This window comes from Amphiura filiformis, chromosome 11 (assembly GCF_039555335.1).
Source record: "Amphiura filiformis chromosome 11, Afil_fr2py, whole genome shotgun sequence".
In the NCBI taxonomy this organism is placed as follows: Eukaryota; Metazoa; Echinodermata; class Ophiuroidea; order Amphilepidida; family Amphiuridae; genus Amphiura; species Amphiura filiformis.
Genome location: NC_092638.1, coordinates 8,677,194 through 8,692,255, shown reverse-complemented (window position 1 = coordinate 8,692,255; position 15,062 = coordinate 8,677,194). Strand labels below are relative to the sequence as shown.

Sequence of the window (15,062 nt, the reverse complement as noted above, 5' to 3'; positions counted from 1 at the left end):
AATCACTCCATCATTGTAGGGCAAGTAAAGTTTTATGATGTAATTTTGCCGGTCGTTTTGCACACACGTTTTTGTTTTTAAGATGGCTGCCATGCCAAATAGTCTGTACCAAGTGCTATCATATCAAAATGAAGGTCCATCAATGATCACCATGAAGTTTGTATTTAATCAGGGTGTCCATGATCGATGCATTAGAGTATATTTATGTAGTTGGGTATAGCTAGGTGCAGTGTGAAAAGATTTGATATTTTAAATATCAAATTGAAACATTCCATAACCCGTTACCTGAGAAAAAACAAGAAGTGTCCGAGAGAACATCGTCAATGGCTTTTTCAGGACCAAATTTATTGATGAAGCCAGACGCTGCCGCACCAACTCGAGGCAATTTTTTAGGTTCTGAAATATAGGGAAGTAACATAAAAAAGACTAATTATGTTTTCCGTTCTTTCTTGACAAACTTGACAATTCTGCAAACTTGCTATAAAATAATGCCATGTGTTTAAGTTTACATATTATTTCATTTAAAGAACTATAGACCACTTGACATCAGGGATTGGTCTATTGCCATAATTCGCCCATATACTGCCGGGCAATGACGTCACATGTCAAGTGGTATATATACAATTGCATTCAATATACTAATGCCTAGGGTGATTTTTTTAAAATTCAAACCATGCAATATTTTTCCAAGTATACTAATTTTCATTTGTCAATCAAGTGTGATTTTGCTGCCCAGGTTTTTTTCGATACCGAAATATGATGACATTTCTAACGTCAGCCGGCATAAACGTTCGGCTCTCTCTGCCAATCACACACGCCGTTAGATAATTTGTATACATGTATGTATGAACAAACGTGAAATTTTAATTCATAATTTTGTTTATATCAAAAAGCATTTAAACACAAACTTGACAAACTAAAAGAAATATATAATGATTGTAAAAGATTTTGCATGGTAGCGTTGACGGCCTGACAACCTTTCAAGGCCAAAAATTGCTGTGTTGCCCTCAAGTGAGAATAATTAGGAGATTGGGTCGGTCGGTCGGGTTTTTACCTTAAGTTTTTAAAAATCCCCACAAATATCATGAATATATGCTTCTTTCATTAGGCACATTTGTTAATTATGATTAATACTTGTTCAAAATATATAAGACTTGTCTTTCAATAAAATATTAATTTAAAGTGAAAAACATTGATTATTTCATTCAAAATTTTATTCAAAAAAAAATGCGACGCTGATTTTTCAGGATTTGACAACACAACAATTTGTTTGACCTAATGTGACTTCTTCAGACTGTCGACTAACTGCCAGGCAACATGAATACCCATAACGATGGTAAATTCCCAGCAAACACACTTAGTTTTACAAAAAAGGTTTATAAATTGTACTTGTAGAATTACGGTATTTTGTACCTTAACACTGCCAAATTAAGTAAACGTTTACCAAAAAGTAATTATCCCCCTTTATTACGAGATAAAACATCATGAATATAAAATATGCATCAAATTTAAACAACTGAAATAGCAAAAACAAACCCAAGTTAATTCTGCAAATTTTGATAGATTATTTGTCTGGAAAGCCATATTCGAAAGTTGCACTAAGAAGCTACTCAAGTGAGTGTACCATTATATATTCTCTACAGGACTGGTCAAGGACTCGCGGTGACCAGTAACGACCAGGCACTCTAGCAAGAAAAGCAACATTTTCAATGGGTTTAGGTGCATCTTTTGAATAGGGGTCTTTTTCATTTAAAGGGTCCCCATGGCAACAAATTTTGGGCTATTAAGACAAATGAGGGATCAAAATTTGCAAAATAAAACTGGCTTTCCTTTTGCTACTTTTTGCGACTTTTGTTTTAATTTTAAATTTTGATGCATATATTTTAGGTTATTATCTCATAATAAGGGGGTATTACTTTTTGGTAAATGTTTATATATTGCCACAGGTAAGTAATCGATGTATTGGTACAGACTACGTTGTAGACCTAAATAAGACTACGGCGCATAGTGTCCAAACCAGCATTATTTTATTGGACTATAAATGGCCAGAGTTCAAGGGCTAGATATATATAATTGTGGAAATAAATCATGCTTAACTTACCCATGCCACATATTTCCCATAATGCATATTGATTTTTCGAAGCAGATACGAATAAATGATTTATGCTTAATGGAGATGCATCGGTCTCCTCTAGAGTAAACCCTGACGGACTCGTACGTGTAAGCGTTGTAGTCCCTTGGTCATAGCTTAATTCAAAGGTAGTCGTTCTATCAGCATCTATGATATCGTTCGACTCAACTACAGTACCCAGTACATTGTCACCAATAGGATTAGTATCACCGTCTGCTCCTTCCACGATGAACGTGCCTTCGCCGCCGGCAGTTGCGTGAGTGGCATGGTCGGCTTCAGTATCATCAATGTCTACGATTTGAAAATGTTGAAAGAAGTAATAAATGTTTTTATAAAATGATTGATGTGAGGTTTTTTAGAAAGAGAATGTATACTCTTTTCATCTATACAACGCCCAAAAAGTATCCGAACACTAAAAACAAAAGCCATTTCTTAAGGCGTGGGGTATGAGCGACCTTGAAGTACAGGTATCTGGAGAAGGGAAGCAACGAGTTACCCCAAATCACAGCGACAGGTAGTGACTTGGCCGCCGAGTGTTAATATATATTTATTTTGGAAGGTTCGTGTTTGTTTTAAATTTTGGGGCGTTTTTCCAAAATTTGATATTTTTAGTGATATTTCAAAAAAGCGACATGCCAAAGACAAATCTTTTTGCACATACTTTGTTATTGCTAATACAACTCTTTTCAGCATACCTACGTTACAATTCGTTTTGGTAATTTAGTAATATTATAAATTTTGTCACTGCATTTTGGCGTTTTCGATGCGATTTTAAGCTTACCGTGATTTAACGTTGATATCTGGTCTTGCTCCTTTTATAATTTCACTTTGATCGTCGGCTTTTGTACATAACAGAATGTAGATTGGCTCTGAATAAGTCTCGTAGTCCTCTTGGTGGGTTTTTTCATGATATATTTAGTTTGTATTTGCATGTAACAACCCAAAACCGACCTTTGATTTCAGGGTTGAAGGCTGTTTATAGAATGCCCGTGGACTCAAACAATTTCACGAGTGGCGACTATGGTTTTATACTTCCCGCATTGATGATTGCGTCTACGCCTAACAATATACTTCTTTTTATATGTTGACTGTAGCTGGTATATCACTGGTATACAAAGAATTGGTTACATGTCAATGACCATTAACTTCAGGGATAGACCCTTCGATTATTTATGCGCCTTTCTATCATGCAGTATCTTTACCCGCAGACATGTGCCCGTGTCATGTGACAATATTGCGTAACGTTAAAGCTTAATACATTTCTTTGACTTCGAAGAAACTGTGTGATTCTATGGCCTAGCGGTCTAAGGCGTTGAGGTTTCTAAGTTGCTGTTCTTGGCGTCGCTTGTTCGAAACCGTGCGTCTGTCACTTTTCTTATGTTGCTTTATTTTTCCAACGTTAGGGCCTAGAAAAACTTATTTATAATTTCTTTTTGTATTATTTATTTATTTATTTATTTATTAATTAATTTATTTATTTATTTATTTATTTATTTATTTATTTATTTTTCGATTGATTATTTGATGATTGAGTGAGCAGATTTATCGATTGCTACTTTAGTTGTGGGACTTCTATTAGAGTTTGAATGACATCGTACATTAGTATTGATTTTTTCCGTTAAACATTATCAAGAATTAATATCACAGGTTTTAGTGCAGATAGAAAGTTGGCTTAGTTATACTATCCGTTGATTAAGAACCGGAAGGTGCCGGGTTCGATTCCCACCTATGCCTATTTTTTTAAGACCTGGAAAATTTCTGCAGTAAGTTTATTTGGCGCGTGATCTCAGTTATTCATTTTCTGATGGCTGTGCCTCTTACAGACACCCTCCCTCTGGAATCCAAACCACGGTTCGCTCATTACACCTCCCTTAAAGACACATGGGGTCTTTTTATCTTTTCAGTTTCCGTAAGTCTTTTGTTCAGATACGAAAACGCAAGGGATTCAGTAAGTTACTGTAATCTGACTTCATTGTTAACTCTGAAGTACCCATCAGCTTATTTCAATAGAGGTGATTGCTTATGTCAATAAAATCGGGAGAGAACAGGTTATGTTAACACCAGTGTTTTTAATGGCCTAGCGCCCTCTCGTCTTTAACATTGGCAAATCTATATTAATTTGACAAAATGCATGCCAATCCGAATGACAAAGTCCACTTTTTTCTGTAAAAACGTTGCAAATAAGCCCTAAAATCACAAAAGGTCCGCTTATGAGCCTATCGAACCCCAAATCACGTGTGCATGGCCACAGTGTCGCCCTTCCACCAATGTCTACCCCCCTATTTTGCTTCCTCTTGCCCCCCCATGATCAGTCTCCCACCTCCCTCCCCAGTCCCTACTCTCTCCTCTCGAGTTCTTCTCTTTCTAGTCTTTCAGTCTCTCCCTCTCCTCTCTTTCTTCCTCACCCCTCCCACTCTCACTTCTTCAGTGTCAAGTATTTCCCTCTCTCCCTCCCTCCCTCTCCGTCCCTTGCGAAATTTATCAGTATGATCCATGACTGAAAATAAGCTCTGCAAAAATAAACATTTAAAATAAACCCGAGCCTTGCATATCTGCATATAGACCCAACCAATTATCAGATTAGCTTGCCAGTGATACGAATGAATAGAATACATTATCTTTGCTCCAATGCAATTCTTTTGTTGTATTTCAATATAAAACATGATTACCAAATCACCACTTGTACGCGCCTCATTGGGAGATATTTGACTATTTTAGACGCTCGTTTAATCGCCAATATGAAAAACTTTTGCTTATAACTTGGCAAATGGTTAGTATATATTTCAATGCAAGACAATTTTTACGACCCACTTACGTCTAGGCGTAAGTGCATATACACCAAACACAAGTCAATTGAAGCCGTACAATTTACCGCGAATTTAGGACCGTAAAATTTAGACTCTTCTTTTGTCTAGATTAGCACCCAACCGCACATCTCAAGGTTTTATGTAAAAAATCTATAAAACTTACCAAAACGAAAACTGAAATTCACGAGCTTCAAATTTTCAGTAACTAACAAAAGGCTAGAATAAAAGATTGGCCACACCTGGGAGACTACCACTTCAGAATAACAAAGACTTACAAAAACTATTACGGTTACGGAAACAGAAACTGAAAAGATAAAACGACGGTAAAACTAAATTATAAAGTAAAGTAGTCGATAGATTTTGTTCTGCGTATTTCGATACCTCATTCGGTACGATAGGACTTGATTTTCCTAACTTATGGTAATTTGAATAAAAAAGAGAGTGACACAAATTTGAAATTGAGTTCATTCTGTCAATAAGTGATCAAACGAAAGTCGCGTGAAAGCGCCTACTGGAACAAAAAGTACCTTTTGTTACCATACAACCCAAGGGTGTGATTGAGTAGCCGTAAGCACAAACGGCACACATTAGCCGCCGATGTACAGTTCGTTGTCACCCACTGACAATATACGATCGTATACACCTATCCGACTTCGCCATTACTGCGGTGTCCCCGATGTAAAACTGCGGTGTCCCGAGGTCGGGGGTTCCATCCATTATTTATTGTGTGCTATACAGAATTGTACCCGGGAATTATACACACAGTGATATTCAATACACAATCATGAGTATTGAATTACGAATTAAATCTCCCGCTCTGGTACATCTGTGTTGCCGTCAATAGAGGGCCAAATACAGTAAACGCTTCTCGGATTGGTGTATACATATTGTTGTCATGTCATGTAAGCTTACCATACTTCTGTTGCCATTGATGTATTTCTCAGTTACATGCCAATCGCCGGTGTTTTGTTTTGCTTTGCTCGTTCTGCTCACCAACTAAATTGTCATGTGGATCTTTATTTTGTGTTAGTTAATTTACTTTTTATTTTATTTTTATTTTTTTATCATTTATTATTATTATTTATTATTATTTATTATTATTATTATTATTTGCATTTTATAAGCTAAACATGACTAAATACATAGTATATACACAGGCGAGAGAAATTGGTGTAGCACTAACCCCGAATGTAATCTGTTCGTAAAAATATTATTTATAAACATAGGCCTATACCTTTTTAAAAAAATCCTGGTGTTAAAATGAGGCATGCAATTGTGTCTTTTACAGGCCTGAACTTGTCCCGTGAGCCTTTTATGGCGTCAACATTTTATAGAAAGAAAGAAGCAAACAAACTACTAACATATTCCATACCATACAAGAGGTATTTGACGGGGGGCGGCGGCATTATCAGAATGCTATATGCCGCACACAATGATTGACGATACCACACCATTTTGATGAATGCGGCCGGGGAGCGTATGCGGTCACTTATCAATCAAACAAATAAACAAGCAAATAAAACAAGAAAGAAACTAACAGAATACTTACGTATTCCGTACCATGCAAATGAATCGTCGTTGAATGTGTTCACTATATTTGTTAAGAATATGTTGATATCATCTCCGGTTCCTCCTGGCGTTTCAGTTGATGTTTGTGGCGTTACCTTTAACGTTATTGGTCCTGCTGTATTCTCCCAAGGACCAATATAACTGAACGGACCTGTATAAAACTCTTGAATCTCATACCCTGGGCTAGTGTGATCTGCGGTACCTGCTTGATCATAATCCGATAAATGTCTGATACACTCTAATAATAATGACAAGAATAAGAGAGGAAACCAAAATAATAATCATAATAATAATAATAATAATAATAATAATAATAATAATAACACTAATAATAATAATAATACTAATAATAATAATAATAATAATAATAATAATAATAATAATAATAATAATAATAATAATAATAACACTAATAATAATAATATTAAAAAGTGAGCTGTTGTAAACTGCTTATCCACAAAAATAGCCTGTTAAGTAAAATTTCAAAGGCAAAGTGACAAGACAACACACAAACATGCATATATATAGTGACATGGACATAAAGGAAAGGGAAATTAGCAAGACAATAGAAGACATAAGTGTTTATTGGGAAATATCAATAGGGGCAGGAAGTGGGATGTCATGAATGGAAGTAAGAGGGATAAGGATATGAATGAAGACAAAAGGCTGAATAGAAAAATGAGAATGAATGGTAAAAATGGTAAAAAGGCCTACAGATAAAATGTACACCAGCGCTGGGCACTCTCTCTGGTCCTCTACAGCAGAAGTGGAATCAACTGTTATATGGTACATCTATCCGTCTCATCAATATCCTAACTGAACATTGTGCTGCTTCTCTTGACAGTTTCTCTGATGAAATCACCGAACTTGAAGACGACCTGCGATCATGTTGTACAGAGGTTCAATGGGAACAGTATAATAATGAGATAAATTCATGTTTGTCCACACAGAAAGCCGAACTTCTTGATCGCAGAAACAGGAAGATCCGTGGCATCTTGGAGAAACGTCAACAGCACAACAGAAGACGGTTTAGGCGCCCTGCAACTACTAACCAGGATAACGAAAACCTTCCCTCCACAGTCGTTAACTTATCATCATCCTCTCTTTCCTCCGCTGAGTTGGATCTTCTCTCCAAGGGCCTCAAGTTCTGTCCCACCCCTCCAGAGGTCAACCAGGTAGAACTCAGTCAGGATCTCACTCAATACTATCGTCGCATACGTCTACGGGAGTTTTTCCTTGATGAGCCAGCATCTGAACCTGAGCCTTTTCGCAAGAAAAGCAGTTGGGTCTTTCCGAAGAACAGGGTTCCAGCCATGGAGACATACGTGCAGGTTGTTAGTTCCCAAGTTAATAATTCTGCTAATTCTCCCCACAGGACACATGACAACTTACCCCGTGAGGAACGCCAGGCTCTCAAGTCTCTGAGAACCAGGACTGACATCATCATCAAGCCTGCTGACAAAGGATCTGCTGTGGTTGTCATGGATCGCCAAAAGTATATCGATGAGACCATGAAGCACCTCAACAATCGTACTAACTATGCTCTTGTTGATTCTGATCCTACTGACTCTTTCTCTCAACAGATAAAGACCACCCTGGATGACATGCATGCTCGTGATGTATTAACTGACAAGGCCCATGCATTTCTTTCTCCTACAGATTCTAAAGCTGCTCGATTTTATCTCCTCCCCAGGATCCACAAGCCCGGGAATCCTGGTCACCCATTGTATCCGGTAATGGTTCTCCCACTGAGAACATATCCCTCTATGTTGATCACTTCATTAAACCCCTTGTCTCTCAGACTACGTCATACATACACGACACCCCGGACTTTCTCAGGAAGCTTGAAGCTATCAAGGACCAGATCCCCAGCACTGCCATCATTGGCACTTGTGATGTGTCATCCCTGTATACTAACATCCCATTCAGTGAAGGAATTTCAGCTACCTGTGAAGCGCTGTCTAGAAGTGGCCACACCAGTCCCCCCATTGATGATCTGAAGACTCTCATTAATCATGTATTAACTAAGAACAATTTCACCTTTATGGGAGATCACTATTTACAGGTATTTGATGGGGACCCGCATGGCTCCGTCGTTCGCCTGCCTCTTCATGTCTAGGCTTGAAGAGCAGATGTTGGACGCTGCCCCTTGCCGTCCATGGATTTGGTGGAGGTACATTGACGATGTGTTTTTCATCTGGACCAGAGAAAAAGACAGCCTTCACACCTTCCTTGCCCATGTCAATTCTTTCCACAGAACAATTAAATTCACGTCTGAACTTTCTCACTACCAGGTCAACTTCTTGGATGTCACCATCAGAAAGGAGAATGACTCCCTTGTCACAGATCTCTACACCAAGCCCACAGACAGTCACCAGTATCTACACTCTTCCAGTTGCCATCCCCAACACTGTAAAAGTGGTATAGCATACAGTCAAGCTCTCCGCCTCCGCCGCATTTGTACTAATGATTCTGACTTTTCACAGCATACCAGGGACCTCAAGAAGAACCTTACATCTAGGGGACACAGTGCACACAAAGTGCAGCAGGCCATCAACAAGGTCAAATCTCTTCCCAGGTTAGATGTACTGAAGCAGAAGCCCAGAAGCCAGGATACCAATACCAGAGTCCCTCTTGTGGTCACTTTTCATCCTAACCTCCCTCCTCACCGCAGCATCACTATAAATGACAATCACCATATACTTCAAACCTCAGATCGGCTACAACGAGCAGTTCCCGATAGCCCCATCCTGGCCTACAGACGTCCTCGCAATCTTAGAGATCTTCTTGTGAGAGCTGAAGTCCCCCCTCTTTCTGATACTATTCCTTCCACACAACAGGGTACTTTCACATGTGATTCCAACAGGTGTGTTGTTTGCAAGGACCATATCCAAGAACGGGATTCTGTCACCAGTAATTCCAACAATTCCTCCCACAGGATCAGGGGCAACATCACCTGCACCACATCTAATGTAGCGTATCTCATTTCTTGCAGAGTTTGTGGTATACAGTATGTGGGAGAAACCTTAAGACTGCACTTAAGAGGCGGTTTTATGGACACAGGTCCACTGTCAACACCAAGAAGCTTGACACCCCTGTTGGTAATCACTTTAACCTCCCCAACCACTCCATCTCCGACATGATCCTACAGGGCATTGAGTCTTTAGGTAACCGCCCCGACACCGTCCGTGCCAGCAGGGAGAAATTCTGGATGAAGCGCCTTCGTACCATCCAGCCACACGGTCTCAACATCCAAGAGGGAAACGACTAACTTGTTTTTCATCATCATAATATTTTGCCACCCCTTATTTATATAAATTTTTTTATATAATTTTTTCCCCTAATCATTTTAAAATATTTTCCCTTCACTTTATTATTTTAGTTTTTATTTCCTATTTACATCTATTAATCATTATGTTATATGTTCATGTAGTTGTATTTTTACCATTCATTCTCATTTTTCTATTCAGCCTTTTGTTTTCATTCATATCCTTATCCCTCTTACTTCCATTCATGACATCCCACTTCCTGCCCCTATTGATATTTCCCAATAAACACTTATGTCGTCTATTGTCTTGCTAATTTCCCTTTCCTTTATGTCCACGTCACTATATATATGCATGTTTGTGTGTTGTCTTGACACTTTGACTTTGATAAAGATCCTGCTAGGATCGAAAGCTCAGGCCCCTAAAACTTTGAAATAATAATAATAATAACACTAATAATAATAATAATAATAATAATAATAATAATAATAATAATAATAATAATAATAATAACACTAATAATAATAATAATAATAATAATAATAATAATAATAATAATAATAATAATAAATAATAATAATAATAATAATAATAATAATAATATAATAATACTCTCACGATCATTCCATGGAATAATAATCGTAGTCGACCACTGACTTCCACGAACATTTGGATCTTCGACAGACAGACAAAAATATTCTCGTAATTCTTCGTCATTGTCATCATGCACGTTGATTGACACTGGCAGGGAAGTGATACCAGGAGCGAAGGTTAGTGTTTTGCCGGAACTGCTGTAGTCTGCTCCAGATGCTGAAGTACCCTCAACGGCCAAATTTGCACCAGGCATGGTCAGGCATTCGGTAGGACACACGCAGTTGATTACTGTAGATGATTTAGAGGAACAACAACAATTAATAATAAAAATATTTTTTGCTATGTTTTAAATGACCTTTGACCCCAATTTCATGAACATCCTATAGATGCCGATACATGTGCAAGTGATGTCAATGTATGTGGAAAAAGTAGTATTTGTAGTGAAAGCCATCATGTTTTTGCATGACCTTTTACCGGACGTTGATCATGTAACATTTGTGCCCCAATAGTCCTAATGACCTACTATGGTCAAAATGGCTTAAGGGACCGTTCATTATTAACGCGGGAGGGGGGGTCGGAGGAATGTTGAGCTTTATGGGTGAAAAATACCTAACCCCCCCTATTGCGATGAATCAATTTCACGTAACCCCCTATTGAATCAAACAAAATCACATAACCCCCCCCCTCCCTCCCCTTTCAAGCAAACTTTATTAATTCAGTCAGAGATTGGGATTTTGACATTGGGGGATGGGGTTTGAAAAAAATTCTTAAAATCATAGTAATCCATGTCTTTTTGGCGACAAGTCTATTGTACAAATGCGCGCAAAGCGCGTGGAAATTGTGGCAATTTTGAAGCTAAACTGATGAAATATGGTGCAAAAAGTGGAATAAATTCATGCAAGAAATTGGTGCCCCTACCCCCCCGAGAATATCTTAGACGCGGGCAGTGGCGTAGCTAGGGGTTGTGGCGCCCTAACCTAAGGATAATCCCCCAAATCTTGAAACAATTGCGCGCGGAGCGCCCGAAATTTTGGGCAAAGGCCTACCACTAATTAATTATGGTTACTAGAAGTTGAATATCGGTCTTGAAATGTTCTTTCAATTGATTTTGTGCTAAAATGCGCGTGAAGCGCGCATAAATTTTGACTTTCATCGCTTGGAGGGGCACAGAATCGATGCTGAATTGGTCAATTTGGCACCCCCCTAAGGCTGGCGCCTGGGGCACGTTGCCCCCCTGCCCCCTAGTTACGCCACTGATTGGAGGGGAATAATTGTATGGACCATCCCCCCTGGCAAAATATTGGGGGATTTACTGCCCCCCCACCCATCCCTGGGATCTACGCCTATAGATCTAGGGCTAGGCCTACTTTTGGTGAGAAAATTTATAGGTGTGTGCTTGCAGGTGGGGTGGTCATGTGGTGAGGAGTGAGTTGTTTGTGTGTGTAGCATCTGGCAGTGGCGTAGATTTCTTTTTTTGACATTGGGGGGATGGGGTAGGAAAAAGAAAAAAATTCTTGAAGTATAGTGAATCCAGCACATTTTGACCGTTGACTATGTATATGGAACAAATGCGCGCGAAGCGCACAATTGTTTTGCCCTATTGAAGCTAAAATGGTGAAATATGGTGCAAAATTGAAACAATTTTGTGTGAATAACTGAATAAGTCATTAGACAATTATGTATGGTATGATTGACTATTAAATTTCACATGACCCCCCCTATCAGGAAAAATAAAATTACATAACCCCCCCTGTTTGTCAAAGTGAAAATCACATAACCCCCCCTACATTTCCTCCGGCCCCCTCCCACATTAATAATGAGCGGTCCCTAAAGCATATAGATGGCTCATTATGTGATTGACAGAAATTGCGCTCATGGAGCGCGACCTTTACCAATAGCCAATTAGCCCAGCTATAAATAGCTGTTTCAACTTTATGTCAAAAAGACCTTATTCAAGATTTGAACTTAAACTTATGGGCTCCATAAATTATTTCAGGCTTTGTGTGGAAATTTCTCAATGATTTTAGCTTTCTGCTCTTTGGTATTTATTCCTGTTCAAAGTTGTTATGAAACTTACACCACTTTAAAGCAGCAAAAGTTGATTTCTAGAGCTATCATTTCTTTTGTTGATAATATATACTACCCGATGTATTTAATTTAAAAAAAGAAAAAGCGCAATGATTTACAGTGCGCTACGCATAGGCACAACGCCTAGACGTTGATCCATAAGCCTCAGCACACTTTACAGGTTGTCGTTGACCCAGAGGATGATTTAAGGAAGCCCCATCATGCACTGTAAAAGTGTTAGTTTCAACTGCCACTTTACTTTTCAAATCCCATTGAACTCTGTGCAAAAGATGTTGTTTTAGAATTGCCCGTGTGTGTATCATTATTACTTGGTCGATTTCAGATCTAAAGTGATGTATGCATGAAGGATAATTCACACCTTCTGTAGATAACATAAAATGTGAAATCGACCAACTTTTTGAAGGTGTTTTTACTGTAAATATATCTGTCCAAATTCAAATTTAACCATGCACGTGTGTATGCAGTGGGCGGGCGGTGGTGTCATGTTCACTCATACAGCGGTGCTAACCGCAAGACTTGCTGGGAAGTGCTTAAATCATCCTTTGTCGTTGACCACTACGGTCCCACAGCATTCCATAAACCATTTAAAAACAACCCAGGGACTCTGCTGCTTAGAACATGTAGAAGCGCACATCCTAGACATTCCGCAATTGACCTTCGCAGCAAGGATCAGCTCCTCCGGTTTCGTACGGGTTACAATGAGTTCCTTGTCCACGAGAGCGTACTAAAGCACCGCCAGAACCCGCAACCTTTCGCGCCATAGTCGAACGCCTTATCGATTGAGTTAACTTGACTGCTAAAGTTTACATATTTGGGGCAATGGGCAGGTTGAATTTAAAAACCAGGCCTAAGCAAAATAATTTTCTAACCAAGGTCCATCCAGTTTACCGGTTATTTTCTTCTCTGGTATTATGGGATGTGGGTCAAAAAGAGGGGATAACAAGAAAATAACCGGATATGATTTAAGTTTTTCCCGGGAGTTTTTCTTCTTATAATGAATAATTTTTAACACGCTTATTAGTACTTACCTACTGTAGTGGTGGTTGTCAATTCGCTTGGATCACCAGTCCTCTCTAACATTACCATGACATTGTTTGTCTCACCTTCCGCTATGGTGTACTGGGGACTACTGAAAGCATATTGGATGACGGCTGAAAGGACAAAAACGTTGCACAGAAGTAAAATAAGTATGAGGGGAAATAAAAGGAGAAAGAAAATACCTAATGAGATGAGACTAATGTGTTAGTGCGTTCCAACCGGCAAGTTTGATTAAAAGTTAGAAATTTGGTTAGTTTCGATATGCTGAACTCGAATCTGTTATCTATCAAGCAGTATTTTGAGATCGTGACCCTCAAAAGACCCCAAATGACCCCATAGGATCGTATAGGGGGAAATGTTTTTTATTCCAATAACACTTGCAACAGAGTCAGTCCATGCCAAAACAGAATGAGTCTACACCCACCCTCTTGGATTTTGTTCTCCTTTGGCTCAAAGGTACCTTTCATGGATCCCTAGGTGAGGTCACAAGAACAAAATTCAAATTTCATTTCGTTTGCGAATGACGGGCCGGCGACCCGTTTGGCGACCTTGACCAAAATTGGGAATTTCAGGGGTCCAAATGACAAAGTGCTCTCTTTGAGGGGCATTTTCTTCTTAATTGAATCAGTTGTGACCCTCTTGGTGAATGTTGTCACTCACTGGTTGTGTCTGTACCAGTGCACTTATAGGTCCTAATTATGTTGAGAATGGATTAATCATGTGCCAATGTCTATGAGAAATTCAAAAAAAGAGAAATTTCTAGACCCTCCACAGAATTGTAGGGCCCCCTAGAGTGGTTCAGCCACAAATGGCGCTTAAAATCTGCAAATTTTGACCCCTAATAACTTAAGGTGTACACCAGATATGAATTTATAGTCTTTTGCATCTGAAAGAATGCAGTCTAACGTTACTAGGAACATAAGATTTGTTTTGTATTTTTTGTGTTTTGATACTACATGTACTAAGTTGACGCTTTCAAAAATGCCAATTTTTGACTAACATACAGATTACGGGTACAAAATGCCACTTTTAATATGGCATTTTTTCAATTTTTGATCACTAATTATATTCAGAATGGATTAACCATGTGCCAATGTCTATGAGCAGTACAAAAGAAGAGAAATTTCTAGAACCCCTACAGAATTTTAGGCCCCCCTAAAGTGGTTCAGCCACAAATGGTGTTTAAAATCGGCAAATTTTGACCCCTAATAACTTTAGGTGTACACCAGATATGAATTTCTAGTCTTTTGCATCTGAAAGAATGTAGTCTAATGTTACTAGGAACATATGAATTGTTTTGTATTTTTTGTGTTTTGATACTAAGTTTACGCTTTCAAAAATGCCAATTTTTGACTAACGGACAGGTTACGGGTACAAAATGCAAATTTTTAAATGCCCTTTTTTTCTATTTTTGATCATTCTATAGCAACTTGTTTTATTTGCAATGTTATTTCAAGTTGCTCTTGAGTCAAATAATAAGAAAAAACTAATTTCTCTGTACGGATTTTCAAGGGGGTCAAAATGGTGCTTCCTGTCAACGATGCACTTGCAAATGACAGGTATTCAGGT

General features: G+C 38.5%; 2 protein-coding genes across 3 annotated transcripts in view; one reads left to right on the top strand and one right to left on the bottom strand.

Moving 5' to 3' along the window:
• LOC140164314 (uncharacterized) overlaps nucleotides 1-15,062 on the bottom strand; it is a 156,958-nt gene that overhangs the window by 134,476 nt on the left and 7,420 nt on the right. For both annotated transcript variants that reach the window (XM_072187587.1, XM_072187588.1), the window contains exons 2-6: nucleotides 13,484-13,606; nucleotides 10,392-10,655; nucleotides 6,488-6,745; nucleotides 2,102-2,422; nucleotides 286-396 (exon numbers count right to left, since the gene is read on the bottom strand). In XM_072187587.1, coding sequence (XP_072043688.1) covers nucleotides 286-396; nucleotides 2,102-2,422; nucleotides 6,488-6,745; nucleotides 10,392-10,655; nucleotides 13,484-13,606 — 1,077 coding nt within the window. The remainder of the gene's footprint in view (nucleotides 1-285; nucleotides 397-2,101; nucleotides 2,423-6,487; nucleotides 6,746-10,391; nucleotides 10,656-13,483; nucleotides 13,607-15,062) is intronic.
• On the top strand, nucleotides 7,492-10,024 carry LOC140164116 (uncharacterized). Its single transcript, XM_072187361.1, is given in 4 exon segments — nucleotides 7,492-8,223; nucleotides 8,226-8,574; nucleotides 8,576-9,420; nucleotides 9,978-10,024. Coding segments are annotated over 4 exon segments (1,644 nt in total). The 5' UTR covers nucleotides 7,492-7,820.